Source organism: Danio rerio, chromosome 4 (assembly GCF_049306965.1).
Source record: "Danio rerio strain Tuebingen ecotype United States chromosome 4, GRCz12tu, whole genome shotgun sequence".
Classification (NCBI taxonomy): domain Eukaryota; kingdom Metazoa; phylum Chordata; class Actinopteri; order Cypriniformes; family Danionidae; genus Danio; species Danio rerio.
Window position 1 is genome coordinate 30,156,628 of NC_133179.1, and position 26,806 is coordinate 30,183,433.

At 37.4% G+C, this 26,806-nt stretch overlaps 1 protein-coding gene across 2 annotated transcripts; it reads left to right on the top strand.

Moving 5' to 3' along the window:
- LOC110437835 (protein NLRC3-like) lies at window positions 1-26,806 on the top strand. Of its 2 annotated transcripts, XM_073947238.1 has the most exons (11): window positions 1-197; window positions 696-807; window positions 1,521-1,625; window positions 6,576-6,680; window positions 7,084-7,168; window positions 8,366-8,561; window positions 11,330-13,127; window positions 17,534-17,707; window positions 21,719-21,892; window positions 22,420-22,466; window positions 23,434-26,806. In XM_073947238.1, the coding sequence occupies exons 2-11, from the start codon at window positions 764-766 to the stop codon at window positions 23,952-23,954; spliced, it is 3,249 nt and encodes a 1,082-aa protein (XP_073803339.1). In that variant the 5' UTR covers window positions 1-197; window positions 696-763; the 3' UTR covers window positions 23,955-26,806. The 2 variants fall into 2 exon arrangements, with proteins under 2 accessions (XP_073803339.1, XP_073803340.1); XM_073947239.1 differs by lacking the exons at window positions 21,719-21,892; window positions 23,434-26,806 and adding an exon at window positions 22,979-23,124 and having other exon boundaries at window positions 90-197; window positions 22,420-22,470.

Consider the following 26,806-nt stretch of genomic DNA (forward strand, 5'->3'; position numbering starts at 1 on the left):
GTTTGCTATTAATATACTTTCACTCTACTTTAAAGTACTTCTTAGAAATATACTTAATATAGCACTGGAGTATACTTGACAGCCCAAGAGCATGAGAGCGCACAACTGGCATAGCAACGTGATGTCATACTTCCTGTTTCCCTTTCCGAGAGCTCAAATTATGGCTCTGCTGCACAAGAGCCTCTGTACTTCTGCATGTAAGTTTAATAGTTTACTATTACTTTTTTGGGGGAAATGATAAAGAGATGTATGTGTATCTGTGATTTAAATGTCTGTCTGACCCTCAAAGCCTCAAACACTGATTAAACACATAACATAACATGTCAGTTTTTAACACAGTCAAAAAACTATTATTTATTCCCTTAAAAGTGTTTGTACTCTTCTTTAACATACAGAGTTACAAAATCAAAAGTGAAGCTAAACCAGAACTTACGGATAAACTCATTAAATGATTAAATAGTTGGCTAAAACAGAAGTTAGTGTGACTGTGAAACATGAGGTGTCATATCAGGGGTTAACCCAACTGCATTCCTGAATATACATACTGATGAAATCTGTATGTGTGAAATGACTAAAACTTAAGTTTGTTCTCTCTCTCATCATTGGGTCTGTTTTAGTAAGTGCTTCTATATGAATCAGCATTGATTGCTATAAAGTGTGTGATGTTTTTAATCTCAGTATATTGTCATCTCCAGGTGATGGTCAGCGGCTGATTGTTTCCTCAAAACTCTGCTAATGTTTGCATTGGTGTTTTAGCTGCAATATGGCAGAGGAGCGAGTAAAGGACTCTCTCTCAGAGAAACACAGGTATTGACTTTGTTTTTACACAATTTCAACACTTTCTCTGAAGAACAAAGATCAACAACAATGCGCTTATTTGTGTGGCTAATGCCTGATCAAATGATGGACAAAGCTTAAGTTTACATGTTCAGGAAATGCTTAAGATCATTCAAGGTTAGAGACAGCTTGATCTGGTGTCATATTTACCAGAGCTGAATATGTGTAATGTGTCATGTTTAAAGTCCAGTCCAACATCAGAATTAAAGCTGACCACAGAACAGTTTTAGCTTGTGCTTATAGAGGAGATAAAATAGGAGATAAACTAGAGCTTCATTTAATTAAATTATGCATGTTAAACTTATTGTGTATGGTTCAATGAACGGCATTTTTAAATATTTTTGTCTCTCAGACCAACAAAATGCTGATACTGTTTTTGTATTTTATATTTCCTCATCTGGTTTCTGTGGTGAATTTTTACTCATGTCAGGTTACATAACAAGATTTTAGAGGCAAATATGTTTTTCAATGAAGCTGAAATTGTGCAGAAATAGAAACCAGCACATTATTCGTCTGTTTACCCATGATTCCTGATTCCTGTCTGTTTACCCATGATCAGACAGGCCTTCAGCCAACAATGAGTTTGTGCTGAATTAAACTAAACACTTTTACGAACTCATATTTGGCTGATAAAACTCTTAAATGTGACTGAAGTTTATTCTTTTGGTGTTTTTTGTCTTCAGGGTGAGATCAAGATCATGTGTGTCCAGCTCTATGTCTCTGAAGAGTGACTGCTCAAAAGATTATCCACCAGTGTTCAGTCAGAAAACACCATCATCTGCCAAAAGGTATCTTGTGTTTTACGATATTAATTACACATAGACTGTTCGAAAATTGTATTGTTCAAACAACACATATCTGTGTACAAACATCTGTGTATTCAATTTATGTCACATTATAAAGTGGATGATCAGTAATATTTCAAAAGTTGATAAACTTATTGCTAAGAATAGCATAAATAAATGCAATAAACCAATACCTGAAGGGGCAATATGTAAGATTTGTTCATTTAGAATTAACAAAAAACACTAAAACTGTGTTGAATTGAATGATGTACTTACATTATCTCAAATATGTTTAATAATGTTTAAATACAGAGAATGTTTTCTACATATTGTAAAATAATTGTCCCTTTATTTTATTATAAAAGACTAAAGTAACAAATATATGTAGCCTATTTACATAAATGCAAAATAGATGTTTCTCTAGGTTATTTGAATATTTTGTTAGGGTAAGAAACCCATATTACACCTTCAAAGTAAACAAAGTCAAATATCATGAGACAAGTCATTAACTTTCTCCACAACCTAGTCACATTTGAGAGAAGCAGAACTATGAATCACCAAATAATATTGAGCTTCTCATGACTGATAGGACAATTGACCAGGGTGACAAAATGAATTAAATTATTGGAGATGTACAGTTTATTTATTTATTTCCTTTATTTAGCCAGGAGACCACATTTAGACAGTACTGTCTCTTCTTCCAGTGAGACCTGGTCAAGATGGCAGGCAGCACATAAAGTTTCACATAAAAATCACACAAAAAAAATACCACAAAGTTACAAAATCACTGTTCATAAAAACATCAGATCATAAAAAACAATTACAGGTGTCCTTTAAGATGTTGAATAAAAGATGATTAAAAGTACTCAGAGTTGGAAGTGTGTCAAGATTGAGCCTATTTTGCAGGTCATTCCAAGCCCTGGGAGCGTAAATAGAAAAAGCACGTTTGCCAAGTACTGACAAAACCCTTAGACAAATACATAACCCGAACTAGTGTGTTGGTTGTTGATGTAAAATGTTAACAAATTAAAAAGATAGGATGGTAATTTACCGAGAAGATCCTTTAAAATAAATGAGTACAGATGTAATTTTCTCCTACTTTTATATAAAGATAACCAATCTAAGGAATCATACAAAATACAGTGATGCGTCCGTGAGTCTGCACCTGTGACGAAGCGTATTGCAGCATGATAAACAGAATCTAGTTTTCTTAGTAGAGTAGTGGCTGCGTACATATAAAGATGATCACCATAATCCATTATAGATAGAAATGTACTCTCTACTAATTTTTTGCGGGCTTTATAAGGAATACAATTTTTTGACCGGTATAAAAAAACCTAAATTTAGCCTAAGCTTTTTCAGTAACTTGTCAATGTGTATATCAAAGGCTAATCTCTCATCAATCTAAATACCTAGATATTTATAGAAGCTAACTCTTTCTATTTGAACACCGTTCAGAGTTGTAATTGTCTGGTCTGTTTACTTCATGCGGCCACGGCTAAAAGTCATGTATTTAGTCTTTTTTTAATTTAAAACCAATTTTAAGCTGTGCAACGTACACTGTAATACTTGAAAAGCAATCTGTAGATGCTGTACAGCTTGGTTTAAAGAATGTGCCACTGTATATATTATTGTGTCATCGGCATACAGGTGTATTTTAGCTGATTCTATTCCATGACCTGAATCGTTAATATAAATAGAAAATAACAACGGAGCTAAAACAGATCTTTGGGGAACCCCAGTGTTGACATTTAGAAATGGTGAATTATAATTTTCTACTGTCACACATTGAGTGCGTTCTGAAAAGTAGTTTTCAAACCAGTTTAGAGCAGATTGAGTAAAAACTAAAAGCCTAAGTCTCTGCAACATTAGTCTGTGATCTACAGAATCAAAAGCTTTAGGTAAATCAATAAATAGAGCAGCACAGGACTGTTTACTGTCTGTTAAATAAAGAGGCTATAGGTTCTGCAACTAGATCAGCTGCCACACGTAAGAAATAAGGGTCAATTTAAACAATTCCTGGAGATTTTTTAATATCTAGAGTCTCTAAAGCTTTATGGACCTGTGCGACAGTGATGGAGCATGAACAAATGTGAGGGACTGTTTCGAACAGACTCAACAAATGTATTTGAAGTATGGGCAGATGAGTTGGGAGACTCAGAAGTCGAGCCGAAAGATATAAAATAATTATTAAGATTGTCTGCAATAGCTTCTCTGCCCTTAACTTCAGTATTATTAACTTTTAAATAATTTTGGAAATTAGAAGCCAGTTTAAGTACTGAGACAGACTTGACTAATTTCCAAAAATGTACAGGATTTTAAAAGTTTTTGTCTACCATAGACAAATAATAATAACACTATGCTCTTTTTATTAACTTTGTGCACTTATTTCGTAAAGCTCTATATAAATTCCAGTCTGTGAAATTGTTCGATTTCTTTGCCTTGGCCCATAAAATATTCCATTGTTGTATAGAGGTAGAAAATGTGTGATTGAACCAAGGATTATCCTTACCACTTATCTTAAATCGTTTAATTGGGGCATGTTTATCACAGATAGAGAAAAATGTGGATCTGAAGTATTCCCAGGCCATGTTAACATCAGGTATATATGAAACAACACCCAGATCACTGAGATAAATATCCCGTAAAAAGGCTTGTTCGTTAAAATGCTTAAAAAATCGTTTAAAAAGTATATCGCGATAGAGGTAATGGATTTTACAGTTCCTCACGCAGACAACAGTGCAGTGATCACTAATGTCATTGCAGAAAACTCCCGTTGCTGGATATCTATGGTCAGCATTAGTTAAAATTAAATCCAAGAGAGAAGAATTATCCGGATCCTTTTGATTTATCCGAGTTGTTGTTTTAATCAGCTGGACCAAACGAAAAGAGTCACATACCTCCTTAATCAAGTTGGAGAAAGACGACAGCCAGTCCCAGTTCAGGTCGCCGAGTAAAATCAATTCAAATTTAGTCCAATCGTGAAGAAATTCTGCAAGTAAAGTGCATGCTTCACTTAAAGACGATGAGGGCGGGTGATAACAACCACCAACGATAATGTCCGAGCCGGAGACCAAGTGTAGTCTAAACACCAACAATTCCAGGCTGTTTCCTTTGCTAGTCGAATGTATGCGGGAGCAATTTAAGTTGGACTTTACGTATATAGCAATTCCCCCTTCTTTTTTCATACGGTCACATCTGAAGACATTGTAACTGTTAATATTAATCAAGTCATTTGTAACTGATGCCTTTAACCATGTCTCTGTGATTACCAATATATCCGCATTAGTCGTTTCAGCCCAGATTCTTAAAAAGTCCATTTTATTTATCATACTACGCATATTCAAGTGAAAAAAAGCATAGTCCATTTGTGGATTTAAGTTCACAGTTGAAGTCAGAATTATTAGCCCCCCTGAATTATAAGCACCGCTGTTTATTTTTTCCCCCCAATTTCTGTTTAATAGAGAAAAGTTTTTTTTCCCAACACATTTCTAAACAGTTTTAAATAGTTTTAATAACTCATTTCTAATAACTGATTCATTTTATCTTTGCCATGATGACAGTAAATAATATTTTAGTAAATATTTTTCAAGACACTTCTATACAGCCTAAAGTGACATTTAAAGGCTTAACCAGGTTAATTAGGTTTACCAGGCAGGTTAGGGTAATTAGGCAAGTTATTGTATAACGATGGTTTGTTCTGTTGACAATCGGAAAAAAAAATAAAAGGGTTGAAGGGGCTAATAATTTTGAACTTAAATTTTTTTTTTTTTTAAATGAAAACTGCTTTTATTCTAGCCGAAATAAAACAAATAATGAGAGGAAAGAGGGAAAAATATTATCAGACATACTGTGAGCATTTCCTTGCTCTGTTAAACATCATTTGGGGAATAGTTAAAAATCAAAGGGGGGCTAATAATTCTGGCCTCAACTGTAGTTTATAAAACTTGAACAAGTTAAAGTAGCCTGGACCGTCATTACAATGCTGGGTTCACACCACAGCATCACTTACTCTAGATGCTTTGTAGAAAAATGTCTTGAACTTGTGTGGAAAACATGATTGAAGCAAATACTGTGGGTTCGAGGCAAACGTTTAGTTCATTCAGTGTCATTCAAGCTGCCCACTTTATATTGATTTTATATGCAGTCTGCTCACACAAGCACTTCAATTTACATTTGGTGTGAATCATATGCTCTCACATATTATATGGATTTGTCCGGCAGGTTTGAGACATGATTTATAGGGATTCTCTTATGTGCTGATTAGATAAACACCATTGCAAATGATGAACTAGCCTTGTTAATTATTTGTGTACGTTGCACCGAAATTAGTTTATATTAAAACATCACTTCCTCACTTCCTCAACATTAAATTCAAATTTTGAGGGAATCATGTGAACCAATGATTCAGTAAAGCGAATAATTCCTAAATTAATCAGTCATTTAAATTCACCTGAGTGTATTCATGTCTTGATAAAGATAAATGTATAAGTATTAAACATACCCTCACTGTTAGTAACTTTGAATTATGTTGAATGAGAATGAAGAAACTCTAGTAGTAAAATGTCATCCTCATCATGGTAAGTTGAGTCATGTAGATCAAGAAGGAGAAAAATAAATAAATAAATAATCCAAGTAACAAACCACACAAATATAATCCACAGAACAGGAAGAGAAAATTACATACACAATAAGATTTTGGTGTGAATTGTCATATTTCTTAACTTTAATATTATATTATACTATATTATATGTCTACTTGTTTGAATTTAATTGTGTAAAACAGGGTAAAAAACGTTTTGGTGTAAGATCATTTCATTAGGCTAACCCACTTTCATTAACATAAAAAATAAACAATAAAAACCTTAAAAATGGCTAATAGTTTATTGACTTTATGGGACGAGAGGTTCAGTTAGGTTTTGACTCTTTTTCCTCTGGTGTGTTTGTCTACAGAATGAAATCGGGATCATGTGTGTTCAGCTCTTTGTCTCTGAAGACTGATGGGTCAATGGGTAATCCACCAAAGTTCAGAGAGGAAACACCATCATCTGCCAAAAGGTATTTTGTGTTTTACATTATTGGTCACGTGGACAGTTTTGAGCATATTAAGTGAACCAACAATTCAGTAAAGTAAGCAATTTCTGAATGAATCAGTATAATTGAATTCACAATGAACCGCCTGAGTAATTAGTGGTTCAAGCTGATAAATCAGGGACTCAGTTGAAGTATAGTGAATGAGAACGACAACTACATTTTAGCTCCATAACAACTTTTGTGTGTGATTTCTCTGCTTAATTTAACACGTGACACAGCAGTGATCTGTCAAATCTGTCCCGACTGTCTCTCTGTTATGAGCACTACAGAACATTAATTATTTTCAGTGTTTGCAAGATAAATCTGTTTGTTTGTTTTTTTCTATATATGTATGCCTAAAAATTACAGTAGTTTTATTTGTTAACAGTGTTGAACATGAGTTACCAGATTCAGGAGGCGAGACTCACAGGAGCCACAAGAGTTTCAAAGACAATCTCCTGAAGATCTTCCAGGTGGGAAAAACTAATTTTCATTCATTAAAGGGACTAAAATAAGTCCATAAAACACATACAGAATGTTTGTGTTGCACTACCGAGTCTCATTTTAACTTGTTTTAAGGACATTACATCAAAGTTGGATCAGCCTGTAGTGTGTTTTTCCACTTCAATTTTGAGTGTCACTCTAAATCCAGATCCCCATGGGTTAATAAATTGGATTTCCATTGATAATGTCTGTGTGATGTTGTTGTCAGCACATTCAACTATGTAAAGAAAAAAGTCTTAATCAGAATATTTCATTTTTTCAAATTTCACCTCGTGACATTAAGTGGGTCAAACTTATTCCTGAGAATGAAAATGAAATGAATTTCTCTCTACCCACAGCCACTGTTTGCTTGTTTGTGGGCGTTCAGCCGGCTGTTATCATGTGGTTTGGGTTTGAATGCAGGAGGCAGGAACTAATTAGCAGCCTAATGAGGTCAAACCGAGAATTCTGCATCATTGCAGTCTTTTCAAACAGATTACTAAATCAAAGAACATTCATTTTCAAAAAGAGTTGGCTCATTTAAAAGTGGAAATTTTTGGCATTATGCAGGTATGTCTGTGGAAAATATTCACAGTTTTCTGATGAGTGTGAAAGTCACGTTGGCAGATGACACAAAGACAGAGCACTACTAAAAAAAGCTTACTAATTTTAGAAAAAACAAAACATTGTTTTGTTTTAATTATAAATGTACACAAATGAAAACTGACCATTTACAGTTCAAATCTGAAAGCCATTGGCCCTGTTTTAGGAAAGCTTTGATTAGATATTTTTTAGACTATGCTTCCCACAGCTAAAGCAACTGTTCAGATGTATTCAGGCACTTGTCAGGTATTTGTTTCAAACTGCTACTTAGTTTCTTAATCATCATATCGAAAACCTTCTGTTGTGCTTTGATGTGATTTTTGACTTTTGTAGTTGTGAAATATTTGAAATCATTTAACATAGTGATATGAGTATATGACATATATAATGTTCTCAAAACCAGCTGGATGTACTTTAGCTGTGTGTTTATCTAAAAAAATGACCTTTGAATGTCAATGTGTCAACAGACTTATAGTATAATGTATCATAATGTATTTTCAATTATCGAGTAGTTTATGGATGTAAAACAATATGCAAATTAATGTTTTGGCTAAATATTGTTCTTCTCTTTTCTTCAATCATAGAATCTTGAGAGCAAAATTATCACATTTCTGAAGAATGAAATCGAAAAGTTTAAGAAAATCGTACAAGAAGAAAACAGACAAGACTTTGTAAAGGACTTTAATGAGAACAGATGCAGTATCACAGAAGCAGCTCTTGATATCACACTCTTCTTCCTGAGAGAGATGAAGCAAGATGAAGCTGCTAATACTCTTGAGGGTAAGAGACTCATGGCATTCTGTCAGCCTGACACTTACAAATATCCTAACTACTATTTTTTTAAATTAAAACTATTCAAGTATTCTTTATTTCTATAATGCTGTTACAATAGATATTGTGTCAAAGATGCTTAACATAGATAATGATCAAATAAATTGAAATGCTTGAAAGAAATTTAATATATCAAAATTTAGTTTCCTCATAAACATGCTTTTTATACTATTTTAATTAAATTAAAACAGCCAACCTTTTTTTAACTTGTGATTTTTTCTTTATATTGCTAATATATGAACTGCACATGTTTTAAACACATCACAGGTCAGTATTAATATTATCTGACATAACATACAGCTCATGTTTATCTACAATAAAAAATATAGATTAAACTGTTAACCTCGAGAGGATAGCAAAGCCAAAGAAAACAGTCTTATCCATTTTCAGAGGTTCCTAAAGTATCCCCAAACTGTGATGGTAAATAGAAATGTGGTCCTTTGTGCACAAATGGTTATCCATAGTGTACAGTCTCAAGGCAGTCCTAATAACAACTCCCTGTTGCTGAGCCCTATTGTCAAAACTCAATCAGTCACAGAATCAAACAAGCATATTAGAACTCCTTTAGAGCTATCATGCAATTTAGATATAGGGACAAAAACAACCAAAAAATAAAAATAAAAAAATAACCTGTTTCCCATGAAACTTACAACAAACTTAAAAATAAAAATTATTTTGTTTAATCCCCTTAAATAGTACATCAAGACAACTCTTTTGGAAGTATATTCAAATTGTATTTGGCAAATACGTACACAATCATACATAGCATCATATGCAGTGAAATGCAACCAATCTTAACCTTAAAAATAATACAGCACTATATAAAAAAATAATAATTTACATTTACATTTACATTTAGTCATTTAGCAGACGCTTTTATCCAAAGCGACTTACAAATGAGGACAAGGAAGCAATTTACACAACTAAGAGCAACAATGAATAAGTACTAAAGGCAAGTTTCAGGTCTGTAAAGTCTAAGAAGGGAAGTGTTAGTAGTTTTTTTTTTTTTTTTTTTTTTTGTACAGTTAGTGTGATATTCAAATAGGCAATTGCAGATTAGGAAGTGAAGTGGAGACTAAATAGTTGAGTTTTTAGTCGTTTCTTGAAAATAGCGAGTGACTCTGCTGTTCTGATGCAGTTAGGGAGTTCATTCCACCAACTGGGCAGATTGAGGGTGAGTGTTCGCGAAAGTGATTTTTTCCCTCTTTGGGATGGAACCACGAGGTGACGTTCATTCACAGAGCGCAAGTTTCTGGAGGGCACATAGATTTGCAGAAGTGAGTGCAGATAAGAAGGTGCTAGGCCAGAAGTCACTTTGTAGGCAAACATCAGAGTTTTGAATTTGATGCGAGCAGCAACTGGCAGCCAGTGCAAACGGACTAGCAGCGGAGTGACATGTGCTCGTTTAGGTTCATTGAAGACAACTCGTGCTGCTGCATTCTGGAGCAGTTGAAGAGGCTTGATAGAGTTAGCTGGAAGCCCAGCTAGTAGAGAGTTGCAGTAATCCAGTTTGGAGAGAACAAGAGCTTGAACAAGGAGTTGAGCTGCATGTTCAGATAAGAAGGGTCGGATCTTTCTGATGTTATAGAGTGCAAATCTGCACGATCGAGCAGTTCTAGAAATGTGGTCAGAGAAGTTTAGTTGGTCATCAATCGTTACTCCAAGGCTTTTCACCATTTTGGATGCAGTAATGGTTGCCCCATCCATCTGGATTGAAAAGTTATGGTGTAGAGTCGGGTTGGCAGAAACTACAAGCATTTCCGTTTTTGCGAGGTTCAGCTGAAGATGATGATCTTTCATCCAGTGTGAAATATCCAACAGGCAGGCTGAGATACGAGCTGGAACCGAGGGATCATCAGGATGAAAAGAGAGGTATAGCTGGGTATCATCAGCATAGCAGTGGTAGGAGAATCCATGTCTCTGGATGACTGGTCCTAGAGATGATGTGTAGATGGAGAAGAGAAGTGGCCCAAGAACAGAGCCTTGAGCAATAAGGATCTAAATTGTGAAGTAAAAGTTACACAATACAAAATAAAAACAAATATATATAATATTGTAAAACTCTAGATGTGTAGTGTATGTGGCTGTATGTTACTCCTTTAAGTTGTTATAGGGAAGAAACATTAGATTAATTGGGGTTTTCTGGTGTTGGGTGAAATATAAGAAACAACTTATATGTGAAACAAAAAAGTAATAACTTAATAAACAATGATATAAAAAATATATAAAGTAATTATTAACCATATTAAAAGTGTGTTGTTAAAACAAAAAAATAAATAAAATAAAACGATCAAACTAAAGCCCAACCCACTACACTGAACCAAATAAAAAAGTAGAAATCAAAACCATAATCTTCACATAATAGCACATAACTAAACTATGCAAACCATTAAAAACAAAACTACACCGTAAACTAAGAACACAAGCGCTATTCTCTCAGATTTAATAGAGCTCTCATAAAGTCTACAATGTTAGCAATTAGCAAAGCAAAGATTATCTGATGTTATCTGATAATCTACAACCTCTAATCAGAAAAGGTTAGGGCAGTATGGAAAACACATAGAGATGTTTAAATGATGTTAATGTCACCCTTAACAGTAAAGAGTAAAACTACAGCTCCACAGCTAATCACCTGAGAAGATTGAAACATTTAGTAAAAGACTGGGGACTTACATCTGGAAAACTGAAGACTATAACAGTTTTAATGCTTTGTTTAGGCGAGCTGTTCTTCATTAACCAGTTAAAATGCAGCCTGAAGAAGAAATATCAAAGTGTGTTTGAAGGAATTGCTCAGCAAGGAGACTCCACACTTCTGAATAACATCTACACAGATCTCTATATCACTCAGGGTGCGAGTGAACAGGTCAACACTGAACATGAGATCAGACAGATTGAAGCTGCTTCCAGACATCATCAATCAGTAGACATACAGGTTGAATGCAAACATTTGTTTGAAGCACCTGAACAGGACAAGCAGATCAGAATTGCCCTGACAAAAGGAGTTGCTGGCATCGGGAAATCAGTCTCTGTGCAAAAATTTGTTCTGGATTGGGCTGAAGGAAAAGAAAATCAAGACATCAGCTTCATATTTCCTCTTCCATTCAGAGAGATGAACTTGAAGGAGAAAGAAAAACAAAGTTTGAAAGACCTCATAACTCAGTTTTTTCCAGAGACTAAAGGGCTAAACCTTACACGAAGGACACGATTCAAAATCCTGTTCATCCTTGATGGATTGGATGAATGTCGTCTTCCTTTGAACTTTGCTGGCAATGAGATGTGTCAAGATGTATCGTCAGCAGTCTCTCTGGATGTCCTCCTGACGAACCTCATCAAGGGAAATCTGCTTCCTTCTGCTCTCATCTGGATCACCAGCAGACCAGCAGCTGCCAGTAAGATTCCTTCTGACTGTATCGACCGGCTGACAGAGATACGAGGATTCAATGATGCCCAAAAGGAGGAGTACTTCAGAAAGAGACTCACAGACCAGAATCAGGCCAGAGAAATTATTGATCACATTAAAAAGTCAAGGAGTCTGTTTATTATGTGCCACATCCCAGTTTTCTGCTGGATTTCAGCCACTGTTCTCCAGAACGTTTTGAAGGAGAAAAGTAACACTGAACTGGAACACAGGGCTTGTGCTGAAACATTGCAGAAATCTCCTAAGACTCTGACACAGATGTACACACACTTTCTCCGCTTTCAGATCCAGCAGAGCAGAAGAAAGTATGATGGGGAAAACACACCAGATGTTTCCTGGGATAAAAACCTCATAATTTCACTGGGGAAACTGGCCTTCCAGCAGCTGGAAAGAAACAATGTGATTTTCTATATGAGCGATCTGAAAGACTGTGGCATTGATGTATATAAGGCATCGGTGTACTCAGGCATGTGTACCCAGATCTTTAGGAAGGAGACGGGAATCATTCTTGGTACCATGTACTGCTTTCTTCACTTGAGCCTTCAAGAGTTCATTGCAGCCCTTTATCAACATCTGTTTCTTGACATTGACAAGAAGCGTGTATCTATTTTTAGACAGAAAAGCAAAAATAAAGGCATAATTAATATGCTAAAGGCTGCAGTAGACAAAGCTTTGGAAAGTGACAATGGACATCTGGACCTTTACCTTCGCTTCCTTCTCGGTCTGTCACTCCAGTCCAATCGACAACTCTTAAGAGGCCTGTTGACACAGCAGGACAACAGTGACCCAGGCAAAGAGGAAATAAATGTTTACATCAAGCAGAAACTTGAAGCGAATCTGTCTCCAGAGAGATCCATCAATCTGTTCTACTGTCTGAATGAACTGAATGACCAAACTCTGCTGAAAGAGATTCAGTCTCACCTTAGTGAAGGAAGTCTGTCATCTGCTGTCCTTTCACCTGCCCAGTGGTCTGCTCTGGTCTTTTTGTTGTTGACCTCAGAGGAGGAGCTGGAGGTGTTTGAGCTTCAGAAATTCCAGAAATCAGACGAGTGTCTCAACAGACTATCAGCCGTCGTCAAAACCTCCAAAAGAGCTCTGTAAGTCAAAGTATTTCTTTCTTTCATCTAAGAAATAATAATCATATGCCAATATTCAATAATTACGTTGAACATATTTCATTTGGCAAAAAAAGGAGATTTGTGACAAAAAAGAGGATAAATTGACAAATGTCCTATATAATCTTTAATACATAAAGTAATAACATCCTTTCCATTAAACTGTGTCACTTTTACACTTACACTATTCTGGAGCCATGTGCACCCACTGACAGGTAAAAAGCTACTGCTTTCTCTCTCTCTCTCTCTCTCTTGACTGTAGTAACCAACATGACTGACCAATGTTGGCATGCAACAATGCTTTCCAAACATTTCATTGGTGTCCTCCAAATTTATCCACAACCTATTTGTTTTATGCAGCTCCAAATCAGATATTTGTATATTTCACCTTTAACAGTGCATAACATCATTAAAAGATTCAAAGAATCCGGAGGAATTTCAGTGTGTAAAGAACAAGGGTTGCAAGCCTAAGCTGAACAACCGTGATCTCTGATCCCTCAGGCGGCACTGCTTAAGAAATGTCATTCATCTATGAGTGATATCACCGCATGTCCAGAGACACCCTCAACTTTTTTGGGCTCTGGGATGGACCATCTTACAGTGAAAATGTGAACTGTGGTCAGATGAATCAGTTTTTTTTAGTTATTTTTTGGGAGAAATGGACACTGTGTGCTACAGACCAAAGAAGAAAAGGATAATCCAGCATGATCGCCTCACAGCAAGTAGGTCACTGGTTCGAGACCTGGCTGGGTCAGTTGGCATTTCTGTGTGGTGTTTGCATATTCTCTCCATGTTCATGTGGTTTCCCCCACAGCCCAAAGACATGCGGTATAGGTGAATTAAATAAACTAAATTGGCCATAGTGTAAGAGTTTCCCAGTGTTGAGGTGCAGCTGACAGGGCATCTGGTGCGTGAAACATTTGCTGCATAAGTTGGCGGTTCATTCTGCTGTGATGACACCTGAAGAATAAAGGGATTAAGCTAAAAAGAAAATGATTGAATGAATGATTAAAGGAAAAAAAAAACATATATAGTGTTTAGCAGAAATGAGTACAGTCCCATCTATTTCTAAGACAATATTTTTTGTCTTGTTTTATTTTCATTGAAATAAGATTTTGTTCACTTTATTTAACATCTTTAGGTATATAAAGATAATACATTTAAATTCAAATGAGATGTTGCAAAAAATAACAATTCAGCTTCACTGGTGTTAGTAATTAATCATTAGTAAAGTATATAACCAGTGCACATGAAGCAAGAATGAAGAGAAATATCTGCTGAGCAGACTTCTAGAAAGCTTACCATTTCCTACCAATGCGTAGGACCATGTGATAGCAGTTGTGGAATTGGGTTTCATTCCCATTCCCTGGGCGTTTCACTGGTAAAAAAAGAGCACTAAAGAGCAGATCCCCTAAGAGAGTAACAAGGTGGAGCAACACATCATTTTAAACATGCCGTTCTGACAGTGCATTTCTGGGTGAGGTGGTTTGCTCTCCCTGGATGACAGGCACGAATACTGCATCACATGTCTGGGGTTCCAGCATGTTAAGGTTGACTCACAAACTGCTCATGCCCTCACTGCGAGATTATGTCTTGAACATTTCTCTTTATTGATTATGTCCTTCATAAAGGCTGTTTTTTTTTTTACTGTTGATGTGGGACAATAAGAAAATATCTTAATATTAAAAAGGAAACATAAGCTTGACAATAAAAGTTCCTTCCAATGTCTTAGCAAATGCCCTTAAATAATGCAGTTAGAGTTTACACCAAGCATCAAGTGTTCATTGAGATGTGTTTGAGACTGTGTTGTCTGTCATATATTTCGTCTGTCTTTTCGGGAGTTTTTTTCTCGTAAGGTACGGCTTTAGAAAATTATGACATGAGACTCTGCTGGGTGGTTGTGCTTGTTTACCAACACTTGTTTGGGTCTGTAATTTTATTAGCATCTTAACCAGTGGGATATTCTAAATGATGAAACAGGTTTGTGGTGTTGCCTGCTTTTGATGACACGAGTCATATGCACAGTTTGCTGTGCACGTTTCTCTGTTTTGTGTCGGATTGCAAAAAACGAAGTATCTCCAGACTACTGATGTTTAGTGATGTGTCTGTGACTCTAACCTTTTTATCTTATTTTTTTCCTAGCCCTCCAAGTGTTTTATAAAAAAATTTTTATATATTGTGATAATTATCGATATCCAATTATAGCCCAGCCCTATACAACACTTTACTTCAAATGAATTATATTTTATAAGTCAGATCGCTGAGTAACACTAACAATATTATTATATATTATGCCAATGCATCCGCCTTTGCCTTTAAGTCACAGCTCGTGTTTATGATAATATTCTTCAGGTGAAGACTTGTTTAGGGGCATGTAATCATCTGGTTTTAGCTAGGTTTCTGTTAGACAAAGTACATCTAGCTTTAGAACAGTAATCAAATTATTAACAAAAAGAGTTTTAGAGGAGACTTTTCATTAGTTTAATTTTTTATTTGATGAACATCAGTTAGATTGTTACCTTTTGGGTTTGGGAGGTTTTTTTTTATATTGAGAGGTTCGGGGAACAGACACAGTCTCTATGTTTTTATATCTAGGTGGCTCTATGTGTTGCAGATTATTTGAGTTAGGGTAATTGTGGAGACTAGCTGATGGTTGGTTAAGCCAACCGTCTGATCCATAGCAGAGTGCGAAAGACTCAGGTGACCTACCAGCGTTGGTGGTTAACACCATCCCTCAGGCTAGAGCCCCCTCTACAATGCCTTCGCCCTGAAATATAGTCTATTTGCTGAGTGGTGCGATTCTCCCTGAAAGACCCTGAACTTGCTAGATCAGTGTTGTGTTATCCTTCTTTTAGGATAAGCTAGAGCATAGGCTGTCACCCTCCACACTAAAGGTTTACTTTGTAGCCATCTCTGCTCACCATGATGTGGTGGATAGCAGCACATTTGGGAAGCATAATCTAATCATCCAGTTCCAGGTGCGAATCGTGCCTGGAATTCAGACCAGCCTACTCTTACGTTATCCCCGAGACCCCGGCCCGCATTTGTGCCCAAGGTTCCTATCACCCCATTTAGAGACCAGGTGGTGAACCTGCAAGTGCTCCTCATGGAAGAGGCAGACCCCGCCCTTTTTATTGCTTTGTCCCGTTCGCACTCTGCACCTTTACGTGGACCGCACACAGAATGTAAGATCTTCTGAGCAGCTCTTTATCTATTACGATGGTTGGCAGAAGGGAAGTGCTGTATCAAAACAGAGGTTGGCCCACTGGATAGTTAATGCCATAGCCTATCAGTGCCAAGGTGAGCTGTGTCACCTGGGGTTAGAGAGCACACTCAACAAGTGTCACCTCCTCTTGGGCGTTAGCAAGTGTCATCTCTCATAGATATCTGTAGAGCTGTGGGCTAGGCAACACCTAACACATTTGCGAGGTTTTATAATCTTCAAGTGGAGAAAATTAAGCTTGGTGTCAAACACTTGCTGTGGCATGTTTCCTATCCCAGAGATATGTGCACTTATTCTGCTCTGCTAAAGCGAGTTTGCCATTTGACGAACCATAGAGAGTTCCTCCAAGGCACCTAGCACCCGACTCAGTGGAGGAGCCAGGTGCCTGGCCCAGTGCGATATCTGGTATGGCCACTTGGTCTACCCACGTGCTGGGGTTTGGTGCCAGCTATGCAAAATTCCTGTTGGCAATTCTATATGTGTCTGTAAGCCATAGAGTGTTCCTTCTTCTTAGGCAGCTTATCAAGCTAACCAGCTTATCATTTGTAGCACTTCCCCTGGATAGGGCTAGCCCATACCTCTATATTGACATCAGGTCTCCCCTTGGGTAGCAGGTGGTATTCGTAGCGTCCTCCCGCCGTCTGATATTGTTAATATCAGAAAGGTTATGGACTGCAACAGGCTCAGAAGTAGAGCCACCAATATGGATGGGCTGTGAATTACAGTTGTGTTAAAACTAACAGTGGCAGTCACTGGCATGGAGGAACCTTCAGAAACAAAAACAGGATACAGCAAGCAAAATGAATGCTATTATTGAATGCTATTATTTGTATAAGTAATGGATTTTTTTATTTTTTTGATGAATATTTTTCTTTTCTCCTATATTTCTTAATATATGCTTCTCTGTTTTTTTTGTAAAGTGCTCTGAGATGCAACTTTTAAAGATGCTACAGAAAAAGTTATTCCCTTTGCGTTTTTTTTTCTCTTTAATCTCTGAACCATTTGATGAAATGTTAGAGTAAAAATATCTAAAGACATCTATTTTTGCCATTTAATTTTGTTTTAAAGACTTTTAGAGAAGTGACGCCAGTAGCTACAGTTAAATGTCCTTAAAACTATTAAACACCATATGAACACATATATATTATTTTTGTCCTTTACACAGGCTACAGTGCTGCAATCTCACTTTTCGGGCTTGTGAGAGTTTGTCTTCAGCTCTTCAATCCTCAAACTGTGTCCTGAGAGAGCTGGACCTGAGTAACAATGACTTGCACGATTCGGGAGTGAAGCTTCTCTCTGAGGGACTGACGAGTCAAAACTGTAAACTGGAGACCCTGAGGTCTGAGTTCAAGTACCTGATTGATTTATTGATTGATTTATATATTTTTCTTTGTCTTTTTAAAGTCAGATAAACTGTAAACTGAAAATACTGAGGTAAATGCTTTTCCATTTAACAATGACTACAAAAAATACTTTACAAGAACTTTGCTACACCCCTCTTTAACATTCTTATTTGCATATTTGTGGTGTCCCTGTTGCGGACTAAACAAACAGCAAATAATCTTACTGTTAGTTTTCATAATACGCACAATTTTAAAAAAGTGCAACATCAAGCAACATTGTATCCAGACACTGCCTCTAATGATAAAACACTAAAAGAGTCCTCTTCATGTTGCAGTTATATAAAATGTTCCTGATTAGGTCTTTAGCCAAGACTTAAGGTGCGATTTAAGCTGCGGTCACACTAGAGTTTATGTGTGCGAAATTCTGTCGTATGGCGCTGCGAAAAGCGGTGGGATTAAACAATATTTTTAGACATTAAAAAAAGCGAGCGATTGCTCCATCTTTTAAATTTCTGTCCAGAGAGGTCATGTTTTGATTCTCGATTCTCGTCTTACCCAGTCAAGTGATGCGATTTCGAAAACTCTACGATCTGCGAAACTTACACACGACCCTGCGTTTCCGGTCTGATGCATTTGCGTGCATATGAGTGGAAGTCTATGGGAGGAAAAGCCTAGTGTGACCACAGTTTCATTTACAAACTTATTTCAAGATGATCACATGCTTATGATTGAGCACAGCTGGTCCCACATTAGCTTCACATATTGCGCCAATCAGATGAATAATGACTCAAAAAAAAATAAAATAAAATAACCAGTGTTTCCCACTTCAGTCATCTTCGTCTTGAAGAATGCTTTCGGCTACAAAACGCTCAAGCGTCAAAAGCTTTTACAGCATTGCACCATTCAACCTATCGACATGAATAAGAACCAACAAACAACTTCAGCAAAAGCCCGCGCAATCCCTGAAACTTTAGCCACCCAGCCCCACCAGGAAGACAAATCAAGCTTGAGGTCCTGATAGATGCCGCCAGCTCTTCGCAACACTGTAAATAAAATCTCCTTCTCTGTCCACTTCAAATACCTCACCCTATGCAACTACTATGTTTTCAACCCAAATTTCCAGCAAGATCACAGTCCACAAAATCCGCTTGAACTCACAGACGCTGGTAACCTATCCACGCCCCAAGCCATCACGATGAAGCCGGTCTCTCATCCCTTACTGTTCCACATTTTATACATCTCTCTAAGTCTGAGACTTGCGTGACTAGAATGATTTTGACCACAATGACACAAAGTGAACATTAGTGTCCTCTGTCAAACTGCCAACAGCCAAAGAAAACAATAATAAACAGAAGAAACTCACCTCAAAAGCCTCTTGTCTGTCCACAGATCCATTACATTCCAACAACATGGAGTAATTTGACTGCAAACATATGCGGAGCCTATACTTGCAAACCATGCCTGCTGCTAATTGTTGTTGCTGATCGAGAGAAAAGCTGTTCATAATTGACCCTTCACTAAGCCACACACAAAAACTGCCACCCACCAATCGTGACTTAGCAACTTTAGCTACTTGCACAGGCTCTGTCAAGCTTTCGAGTGAGTGCATATGGATTGTGCAAATCTGATACCCGGATCCTTAAAGTTTGGATGTAATGGTGGAATTTTTTCCCTTTTCAAAACCAAAAACCCAAGAGAAGAAATGCCAGCATGGATCAAACTCTGTGAGGGGCGCTAAAGGAGCGGAGCTAAGTTAGTTTTGTTTCGATATTTCTGACACAATCAGTGATGGACGGCAAAAACTCGCACACCTCTTACCCTAAACAGATCTAAACTGTGTTTCCTACAAAAATACAAAGCAGGTTATGTTTCATAACTGTCTCATTAATTTTTTTTTTTTACTCAATATTGTGAGTAATGCTCCGTTTAAGCCTTCGCCATATACTAATAGCAATAGGTCATGAGTTATTGTTTCGGAAAATACATATCTGCGAATCTGTTGCTAACTTTACTGAATTTACTGAACTTTACTGAACTTTACTTTATTTACATCTATTTCAAGCTACGAATATTTGAGATTATAAATCAACAGAACAAAAAAGAGATGTGATCACAAACTGAGAACTTGCAATCAATATACATTACCCCCAGCTGTTTTTCAGTAATTTATAAAGGGCACACAAACATACTGAAAGTTATAGGTAACTTACTGTACATTGTTATGGGTCAGTGATGCTAATATTCGACTCAAATCCATCAGTTTCCCTTTTCTGGCTGTTCTTTCTATGAACTATGTAAAAGCACTGTCATGCGTGTTAAGCTATTAGGCTTTTTGGCTAAAAGTAGAGAAATTACGGTTTAATTTGCTATTATTAGATTATTTTAAAATTTCACCTCCTGCTGAGCATGAGCTAAGCTGTTTAATGGTTAGCGTATGAGGTGGCTAGGCTAAGCTAGTTTCAATATTGATTGAATTATTCTCTAATCAGTTGCCTATTATGTTGTGAATATACCCCTGTAATGCATACTGCAGTCCTTTTTGGTCTGGCTTTCTCAGATATCTCACCTGTTTGCCAAAAATTACATTATATCCCTGGCAATGTCTGACACCAGCGCACACAAATTGTAAAAGCAGTGCCAGGCACGAAAGCTTGACAGGCGTAGCAACAGTAACTAAGGAGGGCAGGGCTTAGCGAAGGGTCAATTGTTGGTCTAGGATCAGCATTTTCCACAGATATTTAAAATGATGACGAGCTGGCTGTCTCTAGACCGGCTGCACAGCTGTGGAAAAAGATTTGTATGGTTTGCGCAGGCAAAAATGCAAATGCAAAATGCAACATCTTGCCAATTTTGAGCAAAATTTTTGACATGGATATACAATCTTTTTTCAAAAAGAAAAATTTAAACAGCAAAGACCTTAACTCCAGTAAAAGTGTGAATCCAAAAACATCAGAGAAGAACTTAGAGGAGAGCTCTTCATTGAAAACTGCACGCGGTAGGTCTGGCGGCGATAGGCTTTATGAACGGGAAGATTGGTTGCAGTGCCTTACGAGTAAAACACCGCCACCTGGAGATTTGGGCAAAAAGGACTCAGCAACATCACAACCTTACTTACAAGAATATCTGAAAACACTGTTTGGTAAGCAGAATCGCTAATTTTCGTCGGATTACTACAAGGCATATGCATTCGTTGAATAGAGCAAAGAGGCGGATGCAATATTCTGCTTCCCTTGTAAATTGTTTCAGTGTAGTTCTAGTGGTGCATACAGAGATCCTGCTTTTATTGTAAATGGAGTGCGTGACTGGAAGAATATTTTAGCAAAGCTACAAAAACACACAGACGGAGCACGACATCATCAATGTACAGCAGAAAATAAGCATTGGATCCAGAAGTGAATCCCCATCCAACTTCTGTCCCTACTTATTAAGACATGAAATTGCCACAAACCAATCCCTACATAACATCTGCCAAATTTCTATATCCCTCATCTTACAAACAGTAGCCCTAGAACCCTTCAGTCATATCCCACAGCATGAAAGCCATTTAAACACTTTCACACCCTATACAAAACACCTTTCCCTGATTTTTTCCTCCTTAACATCACCTCATTCATATCTCACCTACACGTTTCGAAAAACATACAAGCCAGCTCCATTAGAAGCTACCTAAGTGGGATCCATTTTTTTCCATATATTAATTCACGGATCCCCACTAGATGCCATATTCGATTCCCAAACCACCCTTCTCATTAAACCTATCTAGTAATTCCCCTTGATTCTCAGCTTACAAAGGTTACAAAGACACTAAGATAGTGAGTTTGTGTTCTTCACATTACAGTTTCATGTGATGTTTTATGAACAATGTGTTTGCTCTGTGCAGTTAAAAAACTTATTTTAGCCCTTGTTGAGTATTTTAAGTGTGTTTGTTCATCTCAGCGGTTGATCAGTTGATGTGTGAGATGTGTGATTGTCAAACTGTGTTATGTGGACTGTTGCTGTGTTTGTAGATTGTCTGGCTGTATGGTGACAGAGGAAGGCTGTGGTTTTCTGTCTTCAGCTCTGAGCTCAAACCCCTCACACCTGAGAGAGCTGGATCTGAGCTACAATCATCCAGGAGATTCAGGAGCAAAGCTGCTCTCTGAAAAACTGAAGGATCCAAACTACACACTGGACAAACTTAAGTATGTGAAGCATCGCTGCCTTTGTGCTTTTACACTTTAAAACAAACAGCAAATGTTGTTTTCTTATATTCAGTTTTTGGTTAGGATTTTTGGATTAGGACATACAAAATACCCAGCATTTGACAGGGACTCCATTAGCCAGCTCCGCCTGCCTGTTGTTTTGATAATTTTATTTTGTTTTGGATCATGAGTTCAGTTCACTACCATGCACACGCTCCTCTCCACTGGCTTTCATCTATACTGACTCTTACTACACACCTGATCTAAAACCTCTATGTCTCATTCAAAGCTCTTTTTACATCTACAAACACAATAATGTAGTTTTATTGCCGTTATTAATGCGTTCATATAATGTATTCTTCATTAGCCAATCAGAGTCCAGCATTCAGCAGACACTGTAAATGTGCTATTGTAATGAATCTGCATAATGAGTGATGTTTGATCAGAATAATTCTGACTGCAGGCCTGCTGAAAATTAAGTGTTTAGTGTTTGTTTACTGACTAAATGACAATCTGTGTCTTTACAGTCTGGATCATGGAGGACACAAAAGGATTACAGCAGGACCACGCAAATGTACGTCTACACTCTCTCTTTCTCTCTCTCTCTCTTACACACACACACGTTGTCTCTTACACACATGCACGTTAGGCATGGGCCGATATAAGATTCTGACTGTATGGTAACCTTGAATAAAAATTTCACACTTTGACGGTACTGTGATTACTGCTCTAAAATAGGTTCTTTTTAAATGTCTGGGTAAAAAAACAAAAACGTTTTACTTCCCCTTTAAACACGATATATTATATTTTGAGAAACATTTAAAATGTTTTGCAGCAGTAAACATGTCAGGCTGAATAATAAAAATGAATCATTGACTTCTGCTTTCTTCATTAGTTCCAGAAATACAGTTTTCAATAAAATTTAAACCGGCATCTTTTGGATATCTTTCTGCTGGAGATACTGTTGTCCTAAAAAAAAACAAACAAAACATTTAAAAAATCTTACAAATACCCTAGGAACGATTGGAGGAGCTCAGAGTTGAGCCACTGATCCTCCACATCGAGGTAAGTCAGCTGAAATGCTAGGGCATCTGTTTCGGAAGCCTCCTGGACGCCTACCTAGGGAGGTGTTCCAGGCATGTCCCAGCTAGAGGAGGCCTTGTGGTAGAGTCAGGACATACCAAAGGGACTATGTCTCTCAGCAGGCCTGGGAATGGCTTAGGATCCCTCAGAGGAGCTGGAGGAAATGTCTGGGGAGAGGCAAGTCTGGGATTCTCTCCTAAGACTGCTTCCACCACAACCCAGCTCCAGAAAAGTGGATGAGAACAATTGAATGAATTAATAAATACCATAGGTACGGTATTGCAGAAAATGTTCGTGATTGTAAAAACCTTGCCTTTTCCAAACCGCAATATACCTAGAAAATGATTATCGTCACATGCCTAATGCACGCACACCCATAGATGCTCCCTCTCTCTCTCTCTCTCTCTCTCTCTCTGTATTGAGTGTTATGTAATAAATATGTCTCTTCTTTTATTCAGATGCCTGTTTTCTCACACTGGATCCAAACACAGCAAACACTGAACTCATTCTGTCTGAGGACTACAGAAAGGTGACGTGTGTGTGGAAGAATCAGTCATATCCTGATCATCCAAACAGATTTGATTATGCGTCTCAGGTGTTGTGCAGAGAGAGTATGTGTGGACGCTGTTACTGGGAGACTGACTGGAGTGGAGATGTGTGTATAGCTGTGTCATATGAGAGCATAAGCAGGAAGGGAGCTGGTAAAGAGTGTTGGTTTGGCTTTAATGATCAGTCCTGGAGTTTGTTCTGCTCTTGCTCCAGTTTCTCATTTAGACACAATAACACAGAGACTCGTCTCCCAGTAAAGCCGCTCAGCAGTAAAATAGGAGTGTTTGTGGATCACAGTGCAGGAACTCTGACCTTCTACAACATCTACAATGACACAATGAGCCTCATCCACTCAGTCCAGACCACATTCACTGAGCCACTCTATCCTGGGTTTAGTGTTGATTCCGGAGTATCAATGAAGTTGTGCTGAAGACTGAGACTAAGGAGAGATTTACCCATAATTCAGGATCAGTCAAGCCTGTTTCACACCGCAAGTGTCAGCATCGCTTAAGCAGAGCAGCGCGTGTTTTTTCGACGTCCATGTTAACAGATTAGAGCTTTCATACCGCACACAGCAGCAGCGCATCAAAGCGAGGTGTGAGTGTTGCTGACCAGCGATAGGCGCTGGGTCTATTTTTGCTGCACTGCTCACGCTCAATTAAAGTGACAGTGCATTGATAATGACCCAAACACACTGAATGACAGAAAAAAGTAGCTCTTTTACCCCATAAATGCGTTAATAATATCAACTGACTTGTATATAGTCAATCAAATGAACTTAAACGATTAAAAACAGCGCAAACATTTATTTAGGCCCGAGTTGCATGCTAGTGTTGCAGGAGAGGGGAAATAAAATATTTACGGGAGTTGTAGTCCATAGCGAAGTGTATTGTGGGTAGAGTAGTTCGACACGCATGCTGGATGATGTGAGCTCAATGTGTGCTGTGCAGCTGAAGCAGAGGAAGAAAGTTTTATTCGGCTTTGTTTTATGTTCACTCAAGTAGCACTGTGAACCTGACAACACTAAAATAAGTAAAAGAAGTGCATGCATTAATTACTTTTGTCCGTCTCATCCCTTGCACGAGCTGTTACTCTGCTGCAGGACATTACTGAATCGGAGAAAGTAACACCAGTTTGATCATGTATAAATATCAATATAATTATATTGTATAATTATTATTATTACTATGGGCCTACAACATCCTGACAATCAAACACCAAATAACATGATGTCACAGGTGATTGTCTTCTGAGTGCACTAGACATGAATGATGCTCCTCATAGAGCTTGAGAAACATACAGTCTATATACTTTCTAAAATAAAGACTTGCAGGTTAAAGAAACAGCATAGGAGGAGGTTGCCGCGGGCCTTAGTGCAGGTAAAAAGTTTTTTTTTAAAGGTGCATTTGTATATATATATATATAGAGAGAGAGATGTAACTAGATAGAATAGACAGAGATAGATTGATCTCTGCAGCAGCTGTCAAAGAGCTGCACACTGCAGAAGCAGCTTTTTTGAAAGGCAAACGCCTGCGTGCTGCTTCTGCTCTCCATACGCGCTGCTCACGCACTGCTTTCGCTTGCGGTGTGAAACAGGCGTTAGTTGCAGTGAGATGTTCTGGAGTCTCTTCTGTGTGTGTGTCTGTTAAAAACGTATTTGTTATATGTTGTTTTTAAAAAAATGTAATATTGACTCTTTTTTTATGTTTACAACCCCAGTGGGTCAGGACAACTGTGGCAGTGGTAAAGGCTCTGGCAGCTTTGGTGGCTTTGGCAAAGGCTCTGGCAGCCAGAGATGTATAAAGTACTACAGACCCATACTTAAGTAAAAGTACAAGTGCTCTATTGACTAGAGTAAAAGTAGAAGTGCTCTTTAAGCACCATACTTACAGTAAGTGGAAATACTAAAGTATTCAACATTTTTTGTACTTAAGTATTGCAAGTAGTTTATTTCAAAATTTTCTAATCAAGTACTGAAAGTAAAAGTACAAGTATTGTGTAATGTAGTTATTAAATAAAGCAGTTTTGTTTATTTTAAATATCTTTTTTAGGGCACTTGATTAAGCAGAACGAAAAGAAACATGGCTTATGATACTGTTTTTCTCTGTAAATAGTTTCTATGGTACAAAAACTCACATCGTCAGGCCCTTTTACCAGAAAAACTCTTCACTGATGAGATAATTCAGCATGTTCACTCACATACATACTCTCTCTCTCTCTCTCTCTCTCTCTCTCTCTTTCTCACACACACACACACACACACACACACACACACACACACACACACACACACACACACACGTACACTGCCCTGCACACACCTAAATGTAAACTCTCTCCCACTCTCCCCCCACTCTCACACACACAGTTCTCTCTCTCTCTCTCTCTCTCTCTCTCTCTCTCACACACACACACACACACATTTTTTGTGAATTGTGGGGACATTACATAGGTTACAATTGTTTTTATACTCTACAAACTGTACTTTTGCTCTAGCCCCAAATCCAATCTCTAAACCCAACCCTTACAGGAAATTATGGGTAGTTTTACTTTCTGAAAATAAAAAATAAAAATTTAGTGTGATTGAATTTTATACATAATGTCCACATAATTCACCATCTCCTCGTAACATCTGTGTAATACCGATGTTGATATACATATACATGGGCACACGCACACACAAACACATATAAATACACTCTTTTACACTCTCATACACTCTCTCTCTTACACACACACAGACGCACACACAGATACAGGTACAGTTTCTCTCTTACACACATTATCCACTCTCACTCACACAGACACAAACACACACTCACACTTTGGGAGTTTTGAAGTTTGATTGGTTAATACCACAATAAACAGGTGTTCTGTCTTCTGGAAGCACTTGTGAAACTAAACTAAACAAGCAAACTAAATCCCGTTGCACTAATTCACTTGATTTTGATTTTATTGTAAACAACAACAACAACAACAACAACAACAACAACAACAACAACAACAACAACAGGAAAACGTCTATATTACTGTGTTAAATGAAAATGTGAAATATTTGGCTTATGGCTATGGTTTTGTATCAATTTTGTATTATTTTGATTATGTTTTTTAATTAAATTGGTCTTACGCTTCATATTTTCTGTAGTATATTTATTAATTCTGGTACCTTTACCATAAACCAACATCTCAACCATTTGGTAGAGGCTGATATTTTAGAAATGATGGGATGTGTTGAAAAAAATTGCATTGTGTTAACTAGCAACATTAAGAGTTAAGAAATGC

What these genes read in the sequence shown, in the direction of transcription:
- LOC110437835 (XM_073947238.1), top strand. Translation starts at nt 764, where the DNA reads ATGGCAGAGGAGCGAGTAAAGGACTCTCTCTCAGAGAAACACAG. An exon ending in TCTCTCTCAGAGAAACACAG is followed by an intron (nt 808 to 1,520) that starts GTATTGACTTTG and finishes TTTTGTCTTCAG; the next exon opens with GGTGAGATCAAGATCATGTG. An exon ending in ACACCATCATCTGCCAAAAG is followed by an intron (nt 6,681 to 7,083) that starts GTATTTTGTGTT and finishes ATTTGTTAACAG; the next exon opens with TGTTGAACATGAGTTACCAG.